Consider the following 14,287-nt stretch of genomic DNA (forward strand, 5'->3'; position numbering starts at 1 on the left):
GCTGAAATACATATTCTGCGCCTCATTAGCATGCTGCTGGCTGCGGCACTTCGAAATTGCTGCCACTTGCTGCCGTGTGGCTCATCCAGATGGGGCTCCTTTTCAAAAGGACCCCACCAACTTTGAAATCCCCTTATTCCTATCTGCTGATAGGAATAAGGGGATTTCAAAGTTCCTGGGGTCCTTTCAAAAAGGACCGCATGTGGAGGAGCCGCACAGCTGTGAGCCAGGGCAATTTCGAAGTGCCGCGGCTGGTGGCGTGCTAATGAGGCGCAGAATATGTATTTCAGCGCCCCATTAGTAATCTTCGAAATGTGTGACACCAGCCTTTATTTGAAATTTCACAGGACATTCTTTGATGAACCAGACCATACATACCAGAATCTGAAGATTCCTGTAGCCTCCTCCATTTATGGGTCACAATGAAAGTCAATTATGAAATGTGAATTCAAGCATGAAGGAGGGTAACATCCTGAGGAAAAAGATTCCTTTCTTTGTTCAATAAGTGCAAACACGGGCCTGATCCTTCAGGTACACAAGCATAGGGTTGCATATAAGAACAGATCCACTGGTACAAAATTTAATGGATGCATCTATGCAAATGCATGCAGGATCAGGGCCAAAGACAGCAAAACTCATCAGTGTGAGATGTTTTCCTCACTAAACGGATATTTATTATTATCATATTAAGGATTATTTATTAAGTTTTTTCACGGAAAATTAATGGTAAAATAATAATAAAAACATTGGGTTTCTTTTCAGTGCTCCTGTGATGATGTTGACTAATTTGCTTGAATAAGGACTGATGAAGATCTCGAGTCAATGTCTGCTCTGCCTAAAAGACTTACCTTCCAACTAGTTGGCTTTTCTTTGGGCTCCCTTGGCTGGATTTTATCCTTTATTACAATGAGGCATGCAGAGTGGAGGCTGTGGCTTGTGGATAATGCCACCACTGTCTCCTCTGGTATTGCGCGGGTTGGAATCTGGAAAATCTGCTTTCCCCCCGAATTAAAAACCTCCAGTGATTATGGTATCATGTGCTGTAACGAATTCAAATTCAATGAAGCCTTCTTCCCTGTGGAAATGTTTCTTGCCCAGATCCTCCTGCTCCTGGCAGCTTTCTTGGGAGGATTAGGGATATTTTTCACTTTCTTACCACCATGGCAGTTTTATATGGGAACAGTTCGCGAAACTCAGGCTACCTGCTTGTTTCTAGCTGGCGGGATTGCATATATAATCACAGGTCTCTGTGTCTTAGTTCCAGTGAGCTGGAATTTCTATTCGGTAGTGAACAAGAGCAGCATCCCCTTTCCTCCTCCTTTCCACTTGCCCTCTGTCCCAGTAGCACAGACAATTGGGATTGCTATTCCAATGGGGATCACATCTGGCCTCATGTTGCTAATCAGTGGGATCATTTTCCTCTGTATCAGATTGCCTGTGATATCAGTTAAGGTAAACCCTATGAACCCAAGATCTTAACGATCAACCTAAAGAGGCACACAATGTTAAGAAAGTCTATTCTAGAAACTCTTTGGCCCATGCTCCTGTCTCTAATTGTAATAGCAATGTAATATTTTAACCAGATAAATAAAAATAAAGTTGATGGTTCATTCTTGCAAAAATGAAACAGTGACTCTCATCAATTGCCAAGGATACGTCAATAATATTACCTCCTGTTTTTTACTCTAACACTGATAAAAACAGTATCTTCTGTATGTATGTAAACTTTGGTAACCTATTAAAGAATTTTAAAAAATCAGATGTTCAACTTTTCACTGTTAATGTGTTCATTTTATGGAGTTGAAATGTGAGAACCTGACAGTGTAACCCATTTTGAAACTATCTTGTTAGAATACAAATTCCTGGTGTGCTTGTTAACATCATTACCTATTTTGTATTTGTTATTTATGCAACACTTTTGGCATGGATGGTATTTTGAAGACAAAGAAAGCAATGGTGTGGCAAGAAAATGGTTTACAAAAATGAAAGAGCACGAAATGTGTTTAAAGTGATGTTCACATATTAGCTTCACTTTGGGTAGATTTTTGAAAACAAAAGTTAAGGTTTGTGGGTGGTGTGTGTCCAAAGGAAAGGCTGAAGTAATAGGAGTCTTCAGACCCAAATTATAGGCACATCTCTCTTCTAACAATAAATGCTGCCCTGAAGTCTGAACAACCCAGTCAGAGGGGTTTGCTGGATATAGTTAGATCAGAGGTGTTTGTATCTGTGTCTGTAAGAGAAACAGGATCCCAAGTAGCTTGCTTTAAGCAACCTTTAGATGTCTCTTTTAAAGATTGAGAGGTGTTGATCTCCCAGTTGTGGTCTTTGGGTTTTTCTGCTTTCTCTGGGCCTTTTTTCCCCCTTTGACCAGACCCCATCCTCCGTACCCAGTGTGATGTTGCATACCCTGCTATCATATCTGCATGATGCTATAAAGACAGAAATCCCTTTTTAATGCCCAGCATGATGTTGAAAACCCTGCACCTCCACCCCTCGTGGGGCCACAGAGATACAAATACTGCCCTACGGTACCCCAGCTGCCTATGAGCTGCCTTTCTGAGCCCCTCCTCCAAAGCCAGGCACTGTCAGCCCCCCATCTAACCCCATCCTCCTCTTCCTGCCCCAACCCACTCTCCTTTGCAGGAGGCAGCTAGCTCCACATGGACCTTCATCATCTGCCTGCTTTTTAGAGAGGCTGTGCCTGGTCGGCCTGACACAAGAACAAAATTAGTCACTGGCGAAAAGAAGGCCCACTTTATGACATACAGAATTGCAAACACCATATTCACTGACAAGAGAGCCTGGTTTGCCTCAGAAGAACACAAGAAATTAGAATGCAAGTGGAAGTATGACCACCACAATTTCTCCATCCTAACATACGCAGAGAGTGACAGTAAAGAGGGATCATCTGTGAAAACAGGTAACAGTCTGTTACTTTAAACTATCAAAACAAAAAAGCAGTCAAGTTGAAATTTAAAGGCTAACAAAATAATTTATTAGGTGAGTTTTTGTGGGACAGACCTACTTTTTCAGACCATAGCCAGACCAGAACAGACTCAATATTTAAGGCATAGAGAACCAAAAACAGTAATCAAAGTTGACAGATCAGAAAAAAATTATCAAGGTGAGCAAATCAGAGAGCGGGGGGGGGGGGGGCGTGTCAAGAGTTAGATTAAGCCAAATATGCCAAAGAGCCCCTATAATGTCCCAGAAAATTTGCATCCCGGTTCAAACCACATGTTGATGTGTCAAATTTGAATATGAAAGCGAGTTCAGCAGCTTCTCTTTCTAAAGCAGACTGAAAATTCTCTTCAATTACCCACTAGGGCTACGTCTACACGGGGATGCTACATCAAAATAGCTTATTTCGATGTAGCAAAATCGAAATAAGCTATTTCGATGAATAGCATCTACACGTCCTCCAGGGCTGGTGCCGTCAACGTTCAACGTTGACGTTGGGCAGCACTACATTGAAGTAGGCACCGCAGGGGAGCGTCTACGGACCAAAGCAGCCCAAATCAAAATAAGGGTGCCAGGAACAGCTGCAGACAGGGTCACAGGGCAGACTAGTACTTCCCGGGCAACAGCAAGCCGCTCCCTTAAAGAGCCCCTCCCAGACACACGCAGCCTGCACGGCACATGGTCTGCAGAGCCACAAGCATGCACAACCCGTGGAAGCAGCATGGACCCCCAGCAGCAGCAGCAGCAGCAGCAGCAGCCAGAGGTCCACATACCCGCCCCTGGAGGAGCAGTGCTTGCCCTGCTTAGTGCCATGCCGGAGGCAGCTGACCATCTTTTATTTGAGGAAGATGAGCTGCCCCCAGGGGAGGAGGAAGCAGCCCCAGACCTTGCTGCCCTCCCAGCCCCGCCCCCCCCGCCACACACGCCACCAGCTGTGGAGCTACCCCACACAGACTGGCGGGAGCGGCTGGTGCTCGGCGAGTGGGACAATGACCACTGGCTCCGGAATTTCCGGATGAGCCAGCAGACATTCCTGGGGCTCTGCCAGTGGCTCACGCCCTCACTGAGGCACCAGGACACTTTCATGTGACGTGACCTCACCGTCGAGAAATGGGTCGGCATCACTGTCTGGAAGCTGGCCACTCCAGACAGCTACCGATCCGTGGGCCAGCAGTTCGGCGTGGGCAAGGCCACCGTCGGGGCTGTCCTCATGGAGGTAAGAGGACCCGGGAGGCAGGGGAGCCCGGGGGGGGAACCTGGGGGGGAGCCCTTGGGGGGAGGGGGGGAGCTCAGGGGTGGAGGGCCAGACACACCCTGCACACCCCTCACCGGTGTTCTGTCATGTCCTTCCCCTGCAGGTTGTCCCCGCAATCAATGCCCTGCTCCTCCACAGGCTCGTGCAGCTTGGGGACCAGGATGCTGCCATCGCAGGGTTTGCCAGCCAAGGCTTCCCAAATTGCTTTGGGGCTCTGGATGGGACCCATATCCCCATCCATGCCCCGGAGCACAGTGGAGGACACTTCCTCAACAGGAAGGGATACCATTCGGTGGTCCTCCAGGCCTTGGTGGACAGCCGGGGCCACTTCCTGGACATTTATGTTGGCTGGCCTGGCAGCACCCACGACGCCCGGGTGTTCAGAAATTCGGGCCTGTGCCGCCGGCTGGAGGCGGGGACCTACATCCCCCCAGCAGGAGATCCCTGTGGGGGACACCACCATGCCCCTCTGTGTCATCGCAGACACGGCATACCCCCTCCAGCCCTGGCTCATGCACCCTTACACGGGCCATGTCACAGCCAGCCAGGAGCGGTTCAACACACGCTTGAACCATGCGCACCAGGTGGTCGAGTGCACTTTCAGCCGCTTCAAAGGGCACTGGAGGTGTCTCCTCACCCGCCTGGATGAAGGCCTCACCAACATCCCCCAGGTTGTGGGCGCGTGCAGCGCACTCCACAACCTGGTAGAGAGCAAGGGACAGGCCTTCTTCCAGGGCTGGGCTGTGGAGGCTGGCAGGGCCGATGTCCAGCCACCCGCTGCCCCCAGTTGCCAGGTCAACCCTGAGGGGATCCGGGTGCGGGAGGCCCTGCAGGCCCATTTTGACCAGGCTGTGGAGTGAACACTGGCTGCGCCAGCTGTGGGTGAGCCACCCACTGCACCCCCCCCATCCTCCACAACACTCCCTGCCGCCACGCCCACACCACAGAGAACCCGAGAGCATCCCCCCACACGCACACTTTTCTTTGAAATAAATAGAAATGTTGTTTCAAACAAAACAGTGCAACCTTATTATTAACAGAAGAAAAGGGGGGAACTATGTACATGGGGGGGCAGCTACTAAAACAGGAGTCCAATAAAAACTATTTAAAATGGGGGAATATGTACAAAGGAGGGGGGGGCCACGTCCTAGGCCCCGCACCCTAATGTCCAGCGCCCGGTGTTGGGAGGCACAACCCACGTCTCGGCCGGAGCCCTGGTCAAGGCTGGGTGGGGGGCCGGGAGAACCAGAAAATACTGCTGGCCGGTGTCCGCAGGCCCATGGTCCCCCTCGGCAGCAGGCCCCAGGGTGGCAGACGGTGGAGGGACGGCAGGTGTCGCGGCGGGCAGAGCGGCGGGCAGCGCGGCTGGGGGGGAGGGGGGCCAGGTGCTGTGCAATGCGGTCAAAAGTGCGCACGAAGGCCCCCCAAGCCTCCTGGCACCAAGCCAGCCCTCACTCCTGGAGCTCTAGCCGCCGCTCCTCCACCCGCAGGTGCTGCTCTGCCACCTCCAGCTGATGCCGGAGGGTAGTGAGCAGCAGGGGGGTCCGTGGCCGTCCGCGGGGGGCTCCTCCGTCGGCCTTGTCCTGGGGCTGGTCGGTGCTCCGCCGAGGGGCTGGCCTGCTGGGATGGCCCCGGTGGGCTCTCCGGGACCATGGGCACCTTGCCGGCGCTCTCTGGGCCCTCCGATGGTGCAGCTGCGGAACACGGGGGGGGGGGGGGGAAACAAGAGTGGAGACAGCCATTAGTGTGGGCCCTGACCCGTGGCCCTTGTCCCCCCACCCCTCTGCTGCTGGTTCCCCATCCCCATCCCCCGGAGATGCTGATGCTGATGATGGGTGTCCCACCCCTGCCCCCGGGGGACCCTAGGTTCCACTCCCCCCATCCCCAGGGATGGGGCATGGCGCTGTCCTGCTGGGGGGCAGGGGCTGATGCACTCTTCTGAGGGACATGCCACTGCTCTCCTTGGGGCCATGGTCATCTGGGCGTGTGGAGGGCCCTGGTCATGTCTCTTGTCCCGGCCCCTCAACCCCGGGGGTGTGCACCGGGGGGAGGCGGGACATACCTGATGGTCCGCTCCCACGTTCGGGGGACACCCATTGGGTGGACACCCTGCTGGAGCTGCGGGACGGGAGGGCGATGCGGAGCCCCCTGTTGCTGGAGGAATCCCCGTCTTCTTCCTCTGGTGTCCCAGGGTGGTCTCCTGGGGGGGGCCCTGGGGTGCAGGGCTTGTCTCCAGGGCCTGCTGGGGCTCATCGGCCGAGGTGTCAAGAGTGGCCGGGGCGGGGCGTGTACCGGGGGCCCAGGATGGCCCTGAGCTCCCTGTAAAAGGGGCAAGTGGCGGGGGCGGGCCCCAGATTGGCTGGCCGCATCCCGGGCCCAGGCATAACCCTGCCACAGCTCCTTGACTTTACTCCTGACGTGGTCAGGAGTGCGGGCAGGGTGACCCCGGGCAGCCAGGCCCTCGGCCAGCCGAGCGAACGCATCTGCTTTCTGCCTCTTGCTCCCCATTACCTGGAGCACCTCCTCCTCACCCCAGAGCCCCAGCAGGTCCTGGATTTCGGCCTCCGTCCAGGAGGGGCCCCACTGCCTCTTCCCCAGCTGGCTGCCAGCCTGGGAACCCTGGGTCCCCTTGGAGGAGGTGCCCTGGGGGTGCTTGGGTGGCTGGCTGGCTGCCATGGGGTGCAGGATGGTGGCTTGGGGCTGCTGAGGTCCGTGCAGGCTGGGCACGTGGCAGTGCTGCTGCCTGCACAAGCTCTCAGCTTCCTGCACAGGAAATATGGGGGCGGGGAGCTTTAAGGGGCTGCTGCACTCAGCGACCGTAGAGCTCAGGGGCTGGAGAGAGCGTCTCTCAACCCCTCAGCTGATGGCCGCCATGGAGGACCCCGATATTTCGATGTTGTGGGACGCGGATCGTCTACACGTGCCCTACTTCAACGTTCAACTTCGAAGTAGGGCACTATTCCCATCTCCTGATGGGGATAGCAACTTCGACTTCTCGCCGCCTTACATCGATTTCAACTTCGAAATAGCACTCGCCACGTGTAGACGCGGCGGGCGCTATTTCGAAGTTGGCACCGCTACTTCGAAGTAGCCGGCTCGTGTAGATGCAGCTCAGGAGAAATAAAAAAACAAATTGACAGGGCCAGACAAATACCCAGAGACCAGCTACTCCAAGATAGGCCCAAAAAAGCCAAGAACAGAACACCACTGCTCATTATCTAGAGCCCCCAATTCAAACCACTGCAACAAATCATTAAAGACCAACAACCTATCCTTAATCAGGATGCCACACTCCAGAAGGCCCTAGGTAACAGGCCTGTTCTGTCCTACAGATGACCTCCCAACCTTGTGAGGATTCTAACCAATAGCCACAGTCTATACCTACCGCAGGAATACCAGTCCTGGGGCTTTTCCTTCTAACACAGGCCGCTGACAGCTTTGTCCGCATAACTATTCTGGTGATACCATCACTGGACCTAACCAGGTTATTCACAGAATCACGGGCACATTCTCATGCTCCTCAACTAACATCATGTATGCCATCATGTGCCAACAGTGCCCAGATGCTTTGTATATTGGACAGACTTCAAACTCTCTCAGACAAAGAGTTAATGGGCACAAAACAGACATCAAAACATTCCTGATCCACAAACCAGTTAGTCTACATTTTAATGGAGTGGGCCATTCTGTTAATGATTTAAGAGTATGCGTATTATTGAAGAAGAATTTTCACTCTGCTTTAGAAGGAGAAGCTACTGAACTCTCTTTCATATTCAAATTCGACACATTAACAAGTAGTTTGAACCAGGATGCAAATTTTCTGGGACATTATAGCTGTGTCTACACGTGCATGCTACTTCGAAGTAGCGGCACTAACTTCGAAATAGTGCCCGTCGTGGCTACATGCGTCGGGCGCTATTTCGAAGTTAACTTCGACGTTAGGCGGCGAGACGTCGAAGTCGCTAACCTTATGAGGGGATCGGAATAGCGCCCTACTTCGACGTTCAACATCGAAGTAGGGACCGTGTAGACGATCCGCGTCCCGCAACGTCGAAATTGTGGGGTCCTCCATGGCAGCCATCAGCTGGGGGGTTGAGAGACGCTGTCTCTCCAGCCCCTGCGGGGCTCTATGGTCACCGTGTGCAGCAGCCCTTAGCCCAGGGCTTCTGGCTGCTGCTGCTGCAGCGGGGGATTCATGCTGCATGCACAGGGTCTGCAACTCGTTGTCGGCTCTGTGGATCTTGTGGTGTTTAGTGCAAGTGTGTCTGGGAGGGGCCCTTTAAGGGAGCAGCTGGCTGTTGAGTCCGCTGTGTGCCCCTGTCTGCAGCTGTGCCTGGCACCCTTATTTCGATGTGTGCTACTGTGGCGTGTAGACGTTCCCTCGCTGCGCCTATTTCGATGTGGTGCTGCACAACGTCGATGTTGAACATCAACGTTGCCAGCCCTGGAGGACGTGTAGACGTTATTCATCGAAATAGCCTATTTCGATGTCGCCACATCGAAATAGGCTACTTCGATGTAGGCTTCACGTGTAGACGTAGCCTATAGGAGCTCTTTGGCATACTTGGCTTAATCTAATTCTTGATTCCCCCCACCCCATGCACCTCTGCTCTCTGATTTGCTCACCTTGATAATTTTTTTCTGATTTGTCAACTTTCATTACTGTTTGTGGTTCTCTGTGTCTTAAATATTGAGTCTGTTCTGGTATGGCTATGGTCTGAAGAAGTGGGTCTGTCCCACGAAAGCTCACCTAATATATTATTTCATTAGTCTTTAAAGTGCTACTTGACTGCTTTTTTTTTGTTTTGATAGTATATAGGCTAGCACAGCTTTCTCTCTGTTACTTTAAACTGTGTCTTTTATTTCAGACCTCCAGGTAATAGTTTGGCATATAGGAATACCCCATCACAGGTAGCCGAAAGAATATATTGCAAGTGCTGATGGGGCAAAGGACCAACACCCTCCTACTAATTAGGAGAGAACTGTAGCAGCCAGAAGGATGGAAGTACTACTGAGAAGAGAGGACCAATAATCACAGAAAGCAAGCATTAGCTTATGACAGGTTAGCCAAGGACTACCAACCCTGGGAACAGGTACTCCTGTGAATACCCAGTGATAGTAACAAGAAAGAGTGGATTGGAGGGGTGCAGTGGCTACCAGGTCCTACAAGGTGAAGAAATAAGAGGGACAAGTAATTCAAAGGAACAGGAGGTACTTGTGAACCAGCAGATGGATACTCACATACTTATAATATGCCAACATTTTTATGGTTGAACTAGAACAATGTTTACTAGCTTTTGTCTCCAAGTGCTCCTATTCTACTTACACTACAATGAAGACATCTTCATCATATGGATCCATGGTAAGGAGACACTTGAAGAATTCCACAGGGATTTCAACAATTTACACCCCACCACCAGTGTCAGCCTGGACCATTCCATACAAGAGATCCATTTGCTAGACATATCTCTACTAGAGACACCATCACAGGACCTAACCCCATCAGCCACATTATCAGGGGCTCATACACCTGCATATCCACTAATGTGATATATGCCATCACGTGCCAGCCATGTCCCTCTGCCATGTACATTGGGCAAACCAGCCAGTCTGCATCAAAGGGTGAATGGACGTAAATCTCACATCAGGAACTGGAATACACATAAACCTGTTGGGGAACACTTTAACCTCCCTGGACATTCAGTAAGGGATTTGAACGTAGCCTTTCTTGTATGAAGGGATTTTACCACAAGATTACAGAGGGAGACATCTGAATTGGAATTCATTTGCAAAGCTGACAGATTTAAATTGTGCCTTAACAGAGATCTCAGCTATCTTATGCATTATCCTGAGGAATTTCCCTATCTTTAATATTCACACAAATAGCACTCATCCCACTTAATTTAATTTGCTTCACTTACTGAGCCTACTAGTGACAGGCAATTCCCTTTTTCCCTCTTCCCTTCTCCTCTCCTGCTATATAAACCCCACATTCTAATTGTTTTGTTTTGTTTCTCTCTTGTGGGGTCACTGACTTATTCTTCTGTGGGTCTGTGACCCTTGACCCAAAACAGGTTCCCCACCCTTCCCATAAATAAAGACCAATTTATTTTATTTTGCCTTTCAATGCGCAGGGATACTGGTTTGGTCAGTGGGCAGGCTGAAGAATGATGTGGAAGGCAATGGAACATTTTTGAACTTTCTGGCATGCTCATAGGAGTGTTTGGGACTGTTTTATCTTGGGAGTAGGTAGCCGGTCTTGTGCAGTTACTGTTGATGGGGTAAATGTAAGGCAGCATGCTTCCATATGTAATAATAGTAAATAAACATTCGTGATAACTTATCAAAGTAACTTGTGTCCATTAATTTTATTCTGATCAGGAAAATTCTTTTTATAGTTGTTTTTTGAATTAATATATTATGGCCACAATTAAGAAAAGGCAGTACAATGAAGACTATGTTAAGTATGGCTTCACTATCATGGGAAAAAAATGGGATTGATCATCCTTAACGTTTAGTATGCCACACAGTTCTCAGCAAAGAAACCATGGCATCTCTACAGATCAGACCCAGGAGAAACTGCGCTTCCAATCCCAAATGTGGTGATCGTTTAGACTCTGAGCATGGAGGCAAGACCCACCTGCCAGAAAGTGGAGAAAGAATCTTCTGTAGTAACTCAAAAACCTTGGTGATGTTTGCTGCTAGTAGTCACAGTCTAGCTATGTGCCAATACCCTCCATAACCTTATCATGCTGTCTTGAAGCCAATTAGGCTTTTTGCCCCTACTACTCCCCTGGAAGGCTGACCCAGAAACCTTTGCCTAATTTCAAGCGTAAGCATGTTGATAACCAGTTTACAGTGATTTGTTCTTGTATCCACATTGCTCTTTAACTCCTCACCCTTCATGGTATTTATCCCTGTGTTTTATTTATAGAGCGCAGTCATATCTCTTCTGAGCATCCTTTTGGTTAGGCTAAAGAACCCACACTCTTTGTCTATGTCTACATTACAGTAGTCCTTCGAAAGAAGTGACAGAGAGACAGCCGTGTCAGTCTGTATTCTATCAAAACAAAAAAGTAGTCATGTAGCACTTTAAAGACTAACAGAAACTATCACCTAATAAATTATTTTGCTAGTCTTTAAAGTGCTACATGAATGCTTTTTTTTCCTTCAAAAGAAGTTCTTTTGGATGACCTCTTCCAAAAAAAATTCTTTTGAAAGATAAAAAGAATCACTTATACATCACTCATGCATCTGATGAAGTGGGTCTTTGCCCATGAAAGTTTATGCTCCAAAATATCTGTTAGTCTATAAGGTGCCACAGGACTTCTTGTTGTACTCGAAGATACAGACTAACACCGTTATCTCTCAGCTATTTGAAAGATAGTCACCCTAGTGACCACGCTCAAAAAACTGGATTGAAAAATCAGTGCACTCTTTCAAAGGACAGCAGCCACACCCTGACTGCTCTTTTGAAAGAACAGGCCAGGAAATGCCACGGATCAAAAAATTCAGTGCCGTGGAAGACTGCTTTTTCGATAAAAGGGCCCTTAGGGCATCTACACATGTTTTTACCAAAAGAATATTTTAGAAAAAGGAGCTTTGCCTCATCTGGGAGCGGAAGAGTGCTGCTTGAAAAAGGATCGTGTTCTTTCGATTATCGAAAGAAAGCATTTTGTGTGTAGCCGTTCAATGGGATTTTTCAAAAGAGCCCTGGCTTCTTTGAAAAAACTCACTAATGTAGATGTAGCCATTGAGTCTCCTCACATGACAGAGGTTTTTTTTTCAATTTCTTGCAGCATACTGGTAACCCTTTTCTACACCTGCTCCAGTTCAAATTCATCTTTCCTAAACATTAGAGATCTGAATTGCATGCAGTATTCCAGATGAGGTCTCACCAGCACCTTTATCCCTTTTCTGCTACTCTGCTTTACAAAGTAATCCTGCTCTTCTTATATGACATTCTGATCTTCCGCCGTATTACCAATACCTCCCAACTCTGCAAATTCTATTAGCATGATAGAACTTTTTCTGCCAAAAATCTGTAATAAATATGTTAAATAAGATTGGTCCCAAACTGGTCTCTGAAGAGCACCATTAATAATCTCTCTTCTATCTGACTGTTCATGTTTTAGTATGCTCCACTGTAGTCTACCCTTTATCCACCTTTCAGTTCTCATATTAATCCCCATCTTCTCCAATTTAACTAAAAATTTATCATGTGTAACTGTATGGCATGCCTTACTGAAATCCAGGTAGATCAAATCTACTAAATTTTTCTGTCTAAAAAAGATCAGTTAATGTCTCACAGCAGGAGATCAGCTTGGTCTGCCATGATCTGCCTTTTCTAAAACCAGTTTGTACGGTATCTGTGGACAGATATGTCCTTCTCCCACCTTCACACCCATCCTTGCTCAGCCAAGTAATAAATTATAAATTACATTTGTTTGTTTTAATCTTTTCTGCCTCAGCAAACCTTTCTACCATGCGATGATTTTTGAAAATCAATATAATGCCACAAATGCCAGAGGATGTTGTGCATGCCAGAAGTATTGCAAAAGATTAGATGTTTGTGAAAAATAGGTCCATCAATGGCTATTAGCCAAGATAATCAGGGATGCGAACCCATGCTCTGAAAATCACTTAACCTCTGTTACTTGGAGATGGACTGGGCACAGCAAAGGGATCATTCAATAACTGCCTTGTTTTGTTTATTTCCTCTGAAGTACTTGTCACTGGCCACTGTCAGAGACAGGATACTGGGCCAGATTAACCAATGGTCTGATCCAGTATGGCCGTTCTTATGTTTTTATATCTAACGCTATTGTCAGTTTCTTCTCTTGTCTGGACCAACACATAGCACCCTTAATTATGTAATTGCATAAATCACAAGAGGATTAACAAAGTCGTAGGTAAATTGAGAATGAACTGAAAATCTTCCAGACCTATTGCTTGATTGCCTTTCACCCTACAAACGTACAGCATATGGGTAAATCTCAAAACAAGCATATCATCTGTTGTGAGTTAGGACATATTTTCAATCACCACTGTAAAGAGTTAATAGCTTGGGTCAGGGGTCTGCAACCTGAGACTCTGGGCATGCGGCTGTTTAAGGACTTCTTTGTGGCTCCTGGTGCTATAAAAGAATACACAGCTCCTCATTAACAGAATGGCGGCTGCACATGATTTGAAAGTGCTGCTTTCAAAATGCACGCCGCCTGTGTAGCTGGGGGCCTTTCTAAAGGACCCCAGGATTTCAAAAGCCCCTTCTTCCCATTTGGTTTTGGGAAGAAGGGGCTTTTGAAATTAGGGGTTCCTTTTGAAAGGCTCCCGGCTACATGGGTGCCATGCATTCCAAAAGCAGCACTTTCAAATCTGGTGTAGCAGTCATTATGCTAATGAGCTGTTGCATATTCATGGATGTGCCCCATTAGCATCTTCTGAAATCCTTCATTAACATGCCCCCCTCCAAAAGTGGGGGCTAGTGTAGACACAGCCTGAATGTCTCAAAGTCGAACAATGGACAACTCATATTCAAATAGCAAATGATATGTGATCTTAAAATGTTGGGTAACTTCCCCTAGCATCCTCCATAGAGAGAGAAGGTTTGGGAGTGAAAGTCAGGAAGACAGTGATACAACACACACGTAGAGTGTGAGGAAATAGAATATGTAAAAAAATTCATGGACATCATACAGTAATCATGTATCACATTATAAGTCATTGTGCATGAGCTGTTCTTAAAGTAGGGGTTACAAAAAGTATGGATTGATGTTATTTGTTAAGGACCATCTAGTATTCACGTGCATTGCGGTTCTTGAATTATTGATTTTCTTACCAAATTCAAAAAAAAAATGGCCCTTCTTGTTATTTCAGTTGCTGACCCCTTGCCTGGGTGTTTAAAATTAAATGCTCAGTGGGTAACACATTACAATGAAGCCGTATTACTTGATTCTCTTTTGTCACAGTAAATGCTAAGAGATGACAATGGCCTATATAAATTACAAAAAAAAAATCAACAACATAATATAGCTATGAATTAAGGCAATTATAATTCCCTAGCAGACATGA

At 48.0% G+C, this 14,287-nt stretch overlaps 1 protein-coding gene across 1 annotated transcript; it reads left to right on the plus strand.

Annotated features, from left to right (window-relative positions):
- The first annotated feature begins 822 nt into the window (after positions 1-822).
- LOC142006845 (claudin-34-like) lies at positions 823-1,654 on the plus strand. Its single transcript, XM_074983343.1, has one exon. The coding sequence runs from the start codon at positions 823-825 to the stop codon at positions 1,477-1,479; it is 657 nt and encodes a 218-aa protein (XP_074839444.1). The 3' UTR covers positions 1,480-1,654.
- The last annotated feature ends 12,633 nt before the right edge of the window (positions 1,655-14,287 follow it).

The sequence above is a fragment of the Carettochelys insculpta genome, chromosome 1 (assembly GCF_033958435.1).
Source record: "Carettochelys insculpta isolate YL-2023 chromosome 1, ASM3395843v1, whole genome shotgun sequence".
Lineage (NCBI taxonomy): Eukaryota > Metazoa > Chordata > Testudines > Carettochelyidae > Carettochelys > Carettochelys insculpta.

Bases quoted from the DNA above. Each gene is read 5' to 3' on its own strand.
- LOC142006845 (XM_074983343.1), top strand. From the start codon at position 823: ATGTCTGCTCTGCCTAAAAGACTTACCTTCCAACTAGTTGGCTTTTCT.